Source organism: Idiotropiscis lumnitzeri, chromosome 11 (genome assembly GCF_059441095.1).
Source record: "Idiotropiscis lumnitzeri isolate Australia: NSW breed Sydney's pygmy pipehorse chromosome 11, RoL_Ilum_1.0, whole genome shotgun sequence".
NCBI classification, from domain to species: Eukaryota; Metazoa; Chordata; class Actinopteri; order Syngnathiformes; family Syngnathidae; genus Idiotropiscis; species Idiotropiscis lumnitzeri.
In genome coordinates, this window is record NC_142401.1 from 4,943,742 (window position 1) to 4,956,332 (window position 12,591).

Genomic DNA, 12,591 nt, shown 5'->3' on the forward strand with positions numbered 1-12,591 from the left:
GGGTTAGGGTTTAGGGCTAGGGGTTAGGGTTAGCGTTAGGGTTTGCGTTTGGGTTAGGGTTAGGTGAAAATGTTACCTGGTGTTGTTTGGTGCGCCAAACCAAACAGTCCGCAGGGCATCTTGTCTTCATGGAGGAATTGCATGATGAGGACCTCAAAAGTTGTCCCCATATTGTCCCCACCCCACATCTTCCAATTTAAAGATAGAAAAAAAATCAAAACACCTCAGCAACTTGTTTTCTAGCAAATAATTCACTTGCTTTGTTGTGATAACCAACATTGGTTTCCGAAAAGTTTATAATTTTTTCCAAGTAAAAATATAAAACCATATTTTGGATCGTGAGACAAACAACCTGTATCGCGTATCCCGTTGTACGTTTTGAAAAGATCAACAGCACCCTCTCGTGGGGAACAGCCTCAATTGCACTATTAGGTTTCCCGTTTCCAATACACCTGCTCATGAATAAAGACTTCCCAGTGTATATTTTATCTTTTTTTCCATTGTACAAGTTAAGAGCGCAGTTAGGGAGTTTATTCTAAAGTGTTGCGCATTTTAAACGCAATACTTCTTTATTATTGGACCTGTACTGTTTGCTTTACGCATTATTTTCTTTATTATTATCATTAAATGTGCGAGACAGCCAGCGAACTAATGAAGAAAACTCCGTCGAGAAGCAGTACTTTTCTAGCTTTTATGAAGTTCTCTTGTCCTTACATACAACAATTGTAAGGTAATTTATAAATATAGTAACTGCAACAATGAAGAAAAAAACAGAGCAGATTAATATACTGCAGGTCTGTACATGAGCAGTTTACCTGATGAAATAACACATTTCCATACACATGCGTTCAAAATAAAGTACACACTTGACCTAAAATAAATGTTTAGAAACACTCACAAAGACGAAAGTCTTGCAAGCCTCAAGTGTTTTGGAGCACTTTTACCACGTCATGAGCTACTCTTATGCAAACATGACAGTATCTTCTCTCTTTTTCTTTGGAGGTGAAATATGTCAAAGATCCACTATTGAAACAGATGCACTAACATAATCGAATTCGAAAACGATCCACAAAAAAGAAGAGCTTTTACTCTCACACTTTATTCAGGAGTTTTAACAGCTTGCACTACGCAATCGATAATATTGAACTTATTTTTGAGGAAACATGAAACACTCTACATACAGTTCACTCTGTTATTTAGGGACTTTATACAAAACATTCATTGTGCTTCACTTTTATGTGTTTTATTTATTAGCTAACTCGTTACGCACATTAACACGAGCGCCATGGTAGCAGTGCATCCTATAACTTAGTCTCCAGTTGGGTCTCTTCGAGGAAAGACTTCCCACAGACGGTGATCCCTTTAAACTGGTCTGAGATCTCCATCAGCGTCTTCCCTTTGGTCTCGGGCAAGAACAAGAAGATGTAAACGCAACCCAGCAGACTCATGCAGGCGAAAATCACAAAGCAGTACGAGTCGAGCGCATCCTGGAAGAAAAATAAAAGCGCCGTGTTGAATGCAAGCGCGGATGCAAATCACGCAAACACTTCTCGTTGGCGTGCTTACAATCAGTATGGGAAAGGCCAGGCCCATCACGGCTAACACGGACCAACGCTGAACCCCGAAGAGGACGAACGCAGACACCCGATTGGACTGAGTGAAGATCTCACTGTTGAGAGTACCCGCAGCCCCGCCTTGCAAGAAGCACAAAAATGCAGACGTAAAGCATAGAAAACTCCAGAAGCTTTACTTTCATTCATTTTGAAAGGTAACGCTGCTACCAGGGCCTCCGCAGAAGAAGACGATGAAGAGGATGATCAAAACAGCAGTAAGGTATGGAGCCCACGAAATAGAAGCCTTCAAGAAGAAATCGACCACGTGAATATAATGCTTACACGTCGGTCGCATTTGAGATCAACATTGTCATGAATGACCACGGCGGAATTTTTTACCTTCAAGTTGAGCACGACGGTAACGGAAATCCAGCACGCAGACATGATGCCGTAGCCGCCCCAGAAGAGTGGCCTCCTTCCTGCGTGCTCAATCAACAAACCCTGAGGGACCAAAAGTCAAATTCAATGGAGCGCACTTTCAAATTAGCTTTGAATACGAGCCGTTAAAAAAAAAAAAAAAAAACAGGTCGGCTTTGTGCAAGGAACTGAAAACACTCACGCAAGATATGGACGTGATAATTTCAGTGACGCCAAGTCCAATCGTCACGTAGCGGATTTGATCTGTGGGGATCCCTGCTTTCCGAAAGATGTCAAAAGCAAACGTGCTGATCTAGGAGTAAAGGAGAGCGGCTTTTGGTGTTGCCGTGGCAACGGGATGGAATGTCATGTTTGGGGAATTAACATGCTCACCATGGACATGCCTGATAACTGGTTGCAGCAGTAGATGGTGGACATGGTGATGAGCTGCCATCGGACCGTTTGGTCCCGGAGGAGCAGGAGAGGACTTTTTGTCGGGGCCGCCGCCTCCATATTTGCCCGCTCAGTCGACATTTCCTCCATTTCCTGCTTGAAGTCACCCGGGCCCCAGAGACTCTGAAGCGCTGGAAGGCGAGAGATTAGATGCATTTGCAATACAGTCTGATTAAATGTCATTTCGTCAACGTTTTCATTTTTTTTTATTTTATTTTATGCAGGAGCATATAATGAATCCACACAAATTGATTCAAACTAAAACATTTCACTGACATCCACGTTCCTGGTGAGGTAACGGTTAAAATGAGCGCTCACCCTTTTTGCAGGCCTTGACGTCTCGTTTCTCGATGTATAGATATCTGGGCGCTTCGGGAAGATAAGGCATCACCATCACTTGGACCACCGAAAGACACGCGGGCACACAAAGGATCACGTTCCATAGCTCTTCGCGGCCCAGGATCTCGCTACGAGGAAGAGAAAAGAGAGCTGTGGAGCAAGTCAACTTTGACGCCATTTGTTCAAAATTTTTGGGGTTCGGCGAAATAAAATGGGGTGGGCAAACTTTTTGATTGGCGGGCCACAATGGGTTCTAAAATTTGACAGAGGGGTTGGACCAGGAGCAGATGGATCGAGTGTTTTGGTAACCTCACCTCATCGGAGAAAGAAAAAAAATACATTTAATTTTAAATGAAAGTGAACAAAAGCTTGACAACAATATTTATGTCTTTGAAAAACCGCAGTATTTAGAAAATAAAATATTAACAAAGTTTATTCATTTAATTATTTTCAAGTTTGGCGGGCCGGATTAAAACGTTTAACGGGCCGCATGTGGCCCCCGGGCCGTAGTTTGCCCACGCCTGTTTTAGGGAGTCTAAAATTTTTGTTTGCTTTTTGGCAGCCTGTGGAGGGGAAAAAGTAAGGAATTTCACATTAATGTGTTCTCATTAAAAAAAAAAAAAACTACGTAGTAATATTATTTGAATGTAATACAAAACTAAACGGCATCTGAACAACAGAAAAAAACCTGCGGAATAAATAAAGCAAATTCATACCTGAGACCCAAAAACTGAGCGGACAGTTTGCCGATGGAAGCAAAAGTCGCCGAGGACATGGTGACTGTGCCTCTTATCTTTCTGGGTGACATCTCGCCGAGGTACATGAGATGGGTGCTCAATCCCAGAGCTGCAAGCCAGGAGGATGTTTTAAATAAATCATGATTTAACAAAAAAAAAAAGTGCAATATGGTCTTGCGATAATTTACTAGGAAGCCATGTTCATTTTTTTTTTTTTTGAGAGGTGTCCCACGGGTGAGAATTGCGTTACCTGCCGAGTAGCCGAACAGCATTCTCGCTACAATGATCATTTCGTAAGACTTGGCCCATTTACTCGTCAGCATGATGGTGGCTGCAGCAATGGCAACGAAGCTGTTGCAGATCACCGCCTTTTTTCTGCCCAAGAGCACACGTGTCCTCAAGTGTTGCATTGGAGAGCTCGAAAGCGGCCGCTTGAGAGCACTCACCTTCCCAGCAGGCCCGACAAGCACTTGACACTGACGGCACCAAATAGGCCGCCCACCGCGTACATGGACACTATGAGGGACCAGATGATGGTGACGGTGTGCACTGGTGGCGGCGCCGCGTATCTCTCATACCAGGTGCTGTTGATGAAGTGCTGGATGAACTGCATGGAGAACAAATCAAGATGCACACGATGAACCAAATATAGTCTGTGGTGATGCGCGTGACTTGACTTGATGACGCCCGGAAACATCAGGAAGTGTCGCGAACAATAACGTGCACATATGACGTGTCTCACCGGAGAAGGGGAACTCAGGGAGGTCAAGTGGTATCCAGCCTGAAAGCTTCCTCCGATTCCCAAAGTTACGATGAGGAATAGAGCGTTTCCACGCGTCTGTAGGGATCGAACATCGAGGTAACACAATTGCAAATTAGTTTTTTTTTTTGTTATAACCTTTAATTTAAAGCATTTTGCTCATCTTAAATTATTTTCATCTGTCACTTCCGGTGTACCCCAGGGCTCCGTCCTTGGGCCCCGAGCTGTTCTTACCTCTTACCGCTCTGTGCTTTCTTTTTTTTCTGTAAAATTCACATTTATCTATTACATTCCCCCTTCTAACTACATGAAATAAATTATAAAAGTGAAATTCTCCTAATTGGCACCAAATCTACATCATCAAAGTTGACAGCTTTTCCATCCCAGTCTCTTTAGTCTCTCCTTCCTTTCAGGTTCAGAGTTGGAGCGTATCTTGTTTTTTTTCTTCACACACCAGGCATTCTGATACCGACCACCGCCAACCTTTCAACTCAACATGATTTGAAAATGAGATTGCAGTTTGGCTATTTGAAACCTTTGTATAAATGAGTTTTATTTTTGAAACATAGACAACAATGTATTGAGAACGTAAAATGCCACCTTGTTCCCATCGAAAGATATTTACAAATTTTAGACAAATAATTCACCATAAATAAATTTAAACCAGCATATGTAATTTATCGTTAACTTTCCTGTTGATGTAATACTTAACACAAACCGCAGATAATAACATTTGGAATGACTAAGCAAAAAATATTGGGATGAGTCACAGCTTTAACCCGCAGCTTTTGAGTTTCGCATTTAGTTTGTATTCGAGTACCGTCGTCAAGGTCAGGGCTACACTGCAAAACTAGCGACAGTTTAAAAGCGCAAATGTTGACATTTTTATCTAATATGAGCTACAGAAGAACCGTTAAAAAAAATTCTGCAAAGGCCTACCAGCTGCTGCAGCAAGGTTTCCATGGGATCCTCAGTTGCGTGCACATTCACAGATTCAGTACAAGCAAGCTGAAGGGATCCTGTTAAATAGCTAAGGCGGCTTATCATTAACTTCTCACACTTTTTAACCAAAAAGTGACAAATACAGACTGACATGTGTCTTGATGCAACTTTCAAGAAGAGGTTGTAAGTAACGTAAATCATAAACCAATTGTTAATAATGGAGAGTAAAGAACTTCTTTGTAAGTGTCAGTATTTTGCTGAGCTTTTTCTTCCGGTGATATTTGCACCATGTGTCCATGCTCACAACATCAAAAACATCCATTCATTCATTTTCTCGACTACCAACTACTAAGAATTGCACATGGGTGGAGCATTCTTTCTTTTCGTATTTTCCCTCATTTGCACAGGTGCAAGAGAGCATCAGCGCCATAGTGCGCCATTGTGGGATGGAACTCCGCCATCCCACCAATCGAAACAGGAGCTCCTCATTCCCTTTAAATTCGGGCTGGTCGAGAGGTGCACACCATCATTGACGTTGCAGAAGCACAAATTGGCTCGTTGGGGTCCGTGCATGAGATTGGGGTGCATAAAATGCATCTGTACAGATAAACTGCAAGATCGCCCCTTGTGGATGACATCATTTCCTGGAAGCAAATTCAACCAAATGCTGTCCAAAAACTTACAAGTTGCTGATGAAGCTGCTATCTATCTTGTGTTAAAATGTAACTTCAACTGTCAAGATGTTTTTGATTGAAATACAAACTCCTAATGCTGCAAATCCAGCAAAATAATTTTCAGTTACAACCTCTGCAATGTCTTTAAACACATTTCCATTTTTAAAAAAGGTTTAAGAACATTAAAATTATTCTCTAACACTTGATGACTTGGAAAATTGTGTTTTGTGGAATTTCTTATTTATAAAAAAAAAAAATCTGAGAAAAAATGCATTTGCATTAGAACAATTCAGCCCATCCTCAGACTGTTTATCTTTGTTGAATTTTCCACAGTCCTTTTGATAAATCAACATTTTTGCCAATTTACATCACTTTTTATAATCACATTTTTATCTTGTTTGGTTTCGAGGTTTAAAACTCAATCTGGTTCCATATTAGCTCATTTGCAAATGAAAAGCGTCGATCACTACCGTAGCCTGACGGCAATTTAGGAGAAAAATAAAGACATGGATCACTGCAGTGTCATCTGACAAGATGAGTTGGCTTGCTGACAGGCTGGCTAACTCATTTAACTTGCAGACTGTAGAGTAGCTTGTGCAGAAAATAAATTATCAACTTATATCCCCCAATACACATTCATTTGCATTCGCAGTACACAAGTATGCGAAGTTTAGCTAGTTGGTAAAAAAGTGCTGCCTACCTTTTGCTGGCAACATTCGACGGTAGAAAACACGGAAGATGGTTTTGTTTGTAGACAAATATAAATATAAAATATCTAATCTAAAATGCGTGTTTTTGCGAAGACTGTTGACGTCTGCCGTAATCATCTTCACTGAAAATGTTTCATGCCTCAGTCCACAGCTGTGCTGATAAAACAGTGCCCCCTTGTGGTGCAATAGTGTTATTACTTTTTAAGATTAAGTTTGACATGAATTGGATTATTTTGCAAATTTGCACAAAATTACAGGAGGAGATTCGAGGAAAAAAATTGAATGAACTTTGAATGTTTATAAAAAAAAAAAGAATTAAAACTCTTCTGTAAAACTCTGATGATTGACAGTTATTACCCCCGAGATGTCCACATAAGTTACAATATCACTTTTGGTCCCCTGTTTAAAAGTAATTGTGTGAAGCGGAGCTCCTTAGTGGAACACACCATTTTTGTGTAGTTTATAGGTTTCTACAACTGAAAAAAAATCTAAATAAAAAAATACACACGCAGCAGTGAACTCTGAGTGACTCAGTTATAGGCTGTCTGTGTATCGTTGGCATGGCAACAAGTATTGGTATGCATGTGCTGCTAAATCAAATTGCTACCAAAGTCGTTTTCAAATAAATTGAACAAAGTTTGACGTTGGGTTTTAATCAACAATAGTATGTTGTTTGCCATTTTGTCCAGCAGATGGTAGTAAACTGTAACAATGTTAGTTATTATGCCAAGGAAGTCCCCTCTTTTCTCTGGTCGTCGAGTGACGCTCAGGCGGAAGCAACACTACGCTGTTTGCCGTAGTCATCGTCGATTAGCACATCTAGCCGACAATTTGGTTCTCCGTCCACCGAAAGGCAACCCTTCTTGAATCACCCTCGCGTTTACACTTGCGACAAAACATGCCGCTCGAGAATCTCGAGGAAGAGGGCTTGCCCAAGAATCCCGATCTGAGGATAGCACAGCTCAAGTTTTTGCTCACAATGGACGGTCACCGACAAGATGCCAAAGTGAAGACAGAGCTCATGGACGCGATCAAAGATAACAGTGAGTTAGCGTGTGACTGATTTACGTTCACGGTTATTGTCGCCACACAGAACATGAATTCGCGTAAAAGAATGTGTATGGTGGTGCCCATTTGACAACGTGCTAACGGGCTGCTGGCTAATCCAAGCTAACGCTACCTCCGTCATGCTCAGGATAGGTCGTAATAAATCTAGCACATGTTCAGAATCAGAATGGTAATGCTTATTAGTGTGTACTTGTAATAAAGTGTTATGCATATTTTTATTGTCACATCCACTTGTCACCTTTTGTGCTTAACCAACAAAGTGGTGACTGCTTTTAATGATATCCTGACATCTACTCATTAAACACGTATGTTTTGAACATTTGGGCATACATATGGAATCAAAAGTTCAGGGGAAAAATATGAATTGTAAAAGGCTCGTGCATCTTAGGTTCATCCTGAAATTGAACACTTCTATCCCCAACCTGGTGCATATTGCATTTAAATTTCTTATGTCTGTCCCCTAGATATGGCCCCTTACTATGAAACCTTATGCAAGGAGCTCAAGTGGCAACTCGACGGTGACCTGCTGAACAAGATGAAGAAGGCCAACGAAGAGGAACTAAAGCGGCTCGACGACGTGTTGCAGGATGCGGAGAAGAGCCTCGGGGAGAGTGAGATCAGGGATGCTATGATGGCCAAAGCTGAATATCTGATCAGGATCGGCGATAAGGTAAACTAGTGCTTCACCTCACCAACCAAAACTTCAGCTACATACCTTAATAATCCAATTAGGTCCAACACGAGAACACTTTCTGCTTTTGCTATGTGCGTCCACAGGAGGGGGCCTTAACAGCGTTCAGGAAGACCTACGACAAGACGGTGGCTCTGGGTCACAGACTAGACATCGTTTTCTACCTTTTGAGGATCGGCCTCTTCTACATGGACAGTGACCTCATCACGCGCAACTCAGAGAAAGCCAAAAGGTAATGCCGGTCAGAAGTGTCTGCCGTTGTCTTTGTGTACGATACTAAGCTCTGGCCGTGTCTACCCCGCAGCCTGATTGAAGAGGGAGGAGACTGGGATAGGAGGAATCGACTGAAGGTTTACCAGGGTCTGTACTGCGTGGCCATCCGGGATTTCAAGCAAGCCGCTGAGCTCTTTCTCGACACCGTTTCCACCTTCACGTCATACGAGCTCATGGACTACAAGACCTTTGTCACCTATACGGTCTACGTGTGCATGATCGCACTCAAGCGCCCTGACCTGCGTGAAAAGGTACAAGAAAACCCACATGTGCGGTCCCAAACACTCTACAGAGGGACACTTTTTTTGTGGCAGTCAACATTTCTAAATCAATAATGCATGGCAGTGGTTTCTGTTTATGAAGGCATCAACGGTTCAGTAATATCCATTATAGTTCTGGCTGCATGACAGTAATGTGTTTTGTTTTTCAGGTCATAAAAGGAGCAGAGATCCTGGAAGTGCTGCACAGTCTGCCAGCCGTTCGTCAGTATCTGTTCTCCCTCTACGAGTGCCGCTACTCAGTCTTCTTTCAGTCTCTCGGTGAGGACATTTCACCTTGCTGGTTGCGTTAAACTAACCTCTGCCGCGAATAGAAAAAATCTGAGTGCAATTGAAGCGCCCCACCCGCCAAGAATTTCAGAGAATGTGGGGAACAATGTATACTTGTTGTAATGTCAATTCTATATGCATCCACATATATTTGCCATCGCCTTTCTTTCCGGTTCCACAGCAACGGTGGAGCAGGAGATGAAGAAGGACTGGCTCTTCGCCCCACACTACCGCTACTACGTGAGGGAGATGAGGATCCAGGCCTACAGCCAGCTGCTGGAGTCCTACCGCTCGCTCACGCTGGGCTACATGGCCGAGGCCTTTGGCGTCGGCACAGAGTTCATCGACCAGTGAGTATTCTGTGTAATATTGAGCAGGTTTCCCCAACTAATTCTGACGACCAAATTATGCCAACGTAGCCGAGTCGTGGGGCCAAAAAAAAAATGCAGTTGAAAGAAAACCTGTACGCTACATGAGAAAAGTGCATAAGGTGTCAATTCTGTATACATGCAAAGATGTCAGATTTATTATGTCACATCAGAGCTTTTAATTCCCAAAAGCTAAGGTATGTGGCGATGGGACCGCAAGTTTAGTGGCGAGGTATGACATCATATATAGAACCCCGTTAGTAGCAAGACGACATGTTCTTTCTCTAGCTCCATTAACAGCTCGTCTTTTATCTCAGGGAGCTGTCCCGATTCATCGCTGCTGGACGTCTCCACTGCAAAATTGATAAAGTCAACGAGATTGTGGAAACCAACAGGTAAGATCACCGTTCATCAAACTGCAGTCTTGCTCGCCTGTAATTCAAAAGAAAACCAAAACCGCTTTTTTTTTTTTTGCTCCCCACCAGACCGGATAGTAAAAACTGGCAGTACCAGGAGACCATCAAAAAGGGCGACCTGCTGCTCAACAGAGTCCAAAAACTGTCGAGAGTTATCAACATGTAAACACGGTGGCCACATTTTGTCAGGTCAGCAAGGTGGATCCTTCATCTTTGCTTTTCTTAAACCTGTAGTCTGTTTGACAACTTCATTTGTGTACATAATAAAATGTTTGACTGTTTGACGTCGGTGTTTTTGAACTCACAGTTAAGAGGCACAGACATTCATTTGTATAAATAGTATAAATTATTTTATTTACAGAACTTGTTACAAAACAAATATACTATACAATCTTTTTTCTTTAAATATTACTTCTAATCTATGTTTTGTTCATGAATTACATAGCAGCCAATACATAAAGTCTAGCTGAAAATGATTTGATGTTCACCCCAGAAAACAAAAAAAATCTACAGGCTTTTTGTCGTATGAAGGGTGGTCTCGTCCCCCAGACATTAGCTGTACTCTTGCGTTCACATTCCAAGTCTATGGTTATATTTAAAAAAAAAAAAAAAAAAAAATCCTCATATTTTCCACCTGCTTGAAACTTCAGTTGAGATGTCAGTGGAGTTTAAAGGTAAACAAAGGACCAGATAAGCCAGAGGCTTCAGACACACACACACACACGCAAAATCAGATGACAGGAAATGTTAGCGTATTGTCAGTCTCACTGAACACACACACTACGACTGTTTGATACTGGGCAGCTGGCAAGCTCAGGTTTTTTCACCACATTTAGGGTTCATAGGCAGATTTAAACACTTTGAACATTCAAGTAAGGTAAATAAAATATCCCGACAACACTGTCCTCAAACAGCTAGGGGTGAAACAAATTCAGGCACTTTCTTAATTTGATATTTCTTTGGAAAAAAAAAAAAAAAGCTGTGATTCAAATTACTTGTTTGGCAATGATGGAAAAAAAAAAAAAAAAACAATGATTAGTCCCTTCAGCCTTCTAAAACAACCAAGAAATGTGTTTTAAGGTCAAGTGTATGACTGTCGGGTCCATTGAGACGAAGCCTGAGCGACGCGAGACCGTCGCGGGCTGATTGGGCCACACACGTACATTAGTCGTGTTGATTCAGAGGCAACCAAATATGTGTTGTAAAAGCACATGTGATTCGAGACCTTGAAAAGTGAATAAAGGTATTCGCTGTCAAACAGACACATGCTACAGTGGGAGAACACTTCACCTTTGCCCCTAAAGAGACCCTCAGTCCATGATTCATGAGAGGCTTCTACACATACTGTATGTATCCACGTATTGCATTATATAGACTTGGCAGTGAAACACTTTAAATAATCAAATTCTGGCTTCTCTTTTGGCTTCCTAAATAAATAATGACTCTTCAAAACGGTACCCAAAAATTCCTGCATGTACAAAAAAAAAAAAAAAGCCTGTGCAAAAATACACGTTTCATTTATGTACAATTTGTTAACAAAATATTTTTTTTTCCTCAAATAGGGGTAGATCTTGAGATCTAGAGCTATGGGGGAGGGGCTAAAGTTGTTTAAAAATCTACTTTCCACTCTTGACTGACATCAGTGGAGGTTTTCCGGATACCAACTGGTTGCTGCCATTTGCCCAATGTTGAAACATGTCCCCGTGAAGCCATCTGCATGAATCTCACGCCACCAAATTGCTCAAAAGACGCAAACATCCCGCTGAGACTGTGGAGGATTGCCTGATTTAAGACTCCATTTTCACTCGAGGAATTCAAGGTACGAACGAAGCGTCGCACCCAACACCGGCCGAGCAACGCAACATCCACGGTCGAAGGACAAAACACCCACAGAAGACAGTTGACGTGCATAAAGTTTGCTCCAGTTAAGACGTACCATACCTGATTCCCTATGCAGGAAAGAAAATAAAAAATACACAATTCACATCGGTCCACAGGTAGTTGCGGATCTCCCACAGTAAATGTGATCATCAGAGAAAAGATTGTGGCAATAATACGATTTGCACCGATTCTTGACATCCACACAGGCAATGCACCTTCAACCACTTCGCCGGCCCAACTGCACAAATTCAAAGTTGGTAGAAGATACAAAAAAGTACGGTAGCAGCTTTTGGCGAGCTTAGTCGTCAAATTAAGCATTGCCTGTGCAGCAAGAAGTTATTTCGTGCTGTTCACAGTTGGGGGGAGCAAGTCTACTGTGGCTATCATTCTGCACATTGACGAGATTCTGAAATTCGGTGTCCCGTCGGACAAAAAGATTCAAGCGAGAGGGCGCGCCAGGTGAGCCTTTCGCATTTGAAAGCGCAACCGCCCTCAAGCACAACTACCAAGTAGTACAGTGTAAAAGCTCGTAAGAAAAATCGGAATAAGGTAACACTTGCATAATTCTGCGGGGCACTAAAATCAAAACATTTACAGGGTCGTCTCTAGCGGCCCTTTCTCAAGCTACCGCGCGTAGCCCCCAAAACGAGTGAGCCGAGTCCGACTGAAGAAGCAGAAACAATGTGATTGTTGGTCTGTTAAGGTGGAGCCAGCGCGTTTGCTGCTCCTCCTGCTCTCCTTCCAAGGCTTCTGAGATCAGG

General features: G+C 42.2%; 2 protein-coding genes and 1 long non-coding RNA gene across 3 annotated transcripts in view; 2 read left to right on the forward strand and 1 right to left on the reverse strand.

The window, feature by feature from the left end:
• LOC148326925 (uncharacterized) overlaps positions 1-4,595 on the forward strand; it is an 8,333-nt gene extending 3,738 nt beyond the window's left edge. Inside the window, exon 2 of the long non-coding RNA XR_015845811.1 lies at positions 2,782-4,595. This is a non-coding gene — a long non-coding RNA (uncharacterized LOC148326925). The remainder of the gene's footprint in view (positions 1-2,781) is intronic.
• slc2a9l1 (solute carrier family 2 member 9, like 1) lies at positions 833-5,375 on the reverse strand. Its single transcript, XM_088309197.1, has 12 exons — positions 5,199-5,375; positions 4,242-4,337; positions 3,946-4,106; positions 3,750-3,874; positions 3,479-3,608; positions 2,742-2,890; positions 2,364-2,554; positions 2,173-2,283; positions 1,953-2,054; positions 1,782-1,857; positions 1,567-1,694; positions 833-1,487 (listed from the first exon to the last, which is right to left on the reverse strand). Exons 1-12 carry the CDS (start codon positions 5,352-5,354, stop codon positions 1,302-1,304), a joined length of 1,611 nt encoding a protein of 536 aa, XP_088165323.1. The 5' UTR covers positions 5,355-5,375; the 3' UTR covers positions 833-1,301.
• Positions 5,376-7,332: 1,957 nt separating this feature from the next.
• On the forward strand, positions 7,333-10,230 carry psmd6 (proteasome 26S subunit, non-ATPase 6). The gene is made up of 8 exons (XM_088309245.1): positions 7,333-7,628; positions 8,118-8,323; positions 8,431-8,576; positions 8,649-8,868; positions 9,048-9,156; positions 9,347-9,515; positions 9,851-9,928; positions 10,019-10,230. The coding sequence occupies exons 1-8, from the start codon at positions 7,484-7,486 to the stop codon at positions 10,113-10,115; spliced, it is 1,170 nt and encodes a 389-aa protein (XP_088165371.1). The 5' UTR covers positions 7,333-7,483; the 3' UTR covers positions 10,116-10,230.
• Positions 10,231-12,591: the final 2,361 nt, after the last annotated feature.

Bases quoted from the DNA above. Each gene is read 5' to 3' on its own strand.
- slc2a9l1 (XM_088309197.1), bottom strand. From the start codon at position 5,354: ATGTCAGTCTGTATTTGTCACTTTTTGGTTAAAAAGTGTGAGAAGTTA. The intron at 4,107-4,241 runs GTGAGACACGTC...TTCTCCATGCAG, and splicing joins CCCTGAGTTCCCCTTCTCCG to TTCATCCAGCACTTCATCAA. The intron at 2,055-2,172 runs GTGAGTGTTTTC...TTGGTCCCTCAG, and splicing joins TTATCACGTCCATATCTTGC to GGTTTGTTGATTGAGCACGC.
- psmd6 (XM_088309245.1), top strand. From the start codon at position 7,484: ATGCCGCTCGAGAATCTCGAGGAAGAGGGCTTGCCCAAGAATCCCGAT. The intron at 8,577-8,648 runs GTAATGCCGGTC...TCTACCCCGCAG, and splicing joins AACTCAGAGAAAGCCAAAAG to CCTGATTGAAGAGGGAGGAG. The intron at 9,516-9,850 runs GTGAGTATTCTG...CTTTTATCTCAG, and splicing joins GGCACAGAGTTCATCGACCA to GGAGCTGTCCCGATTCATCG.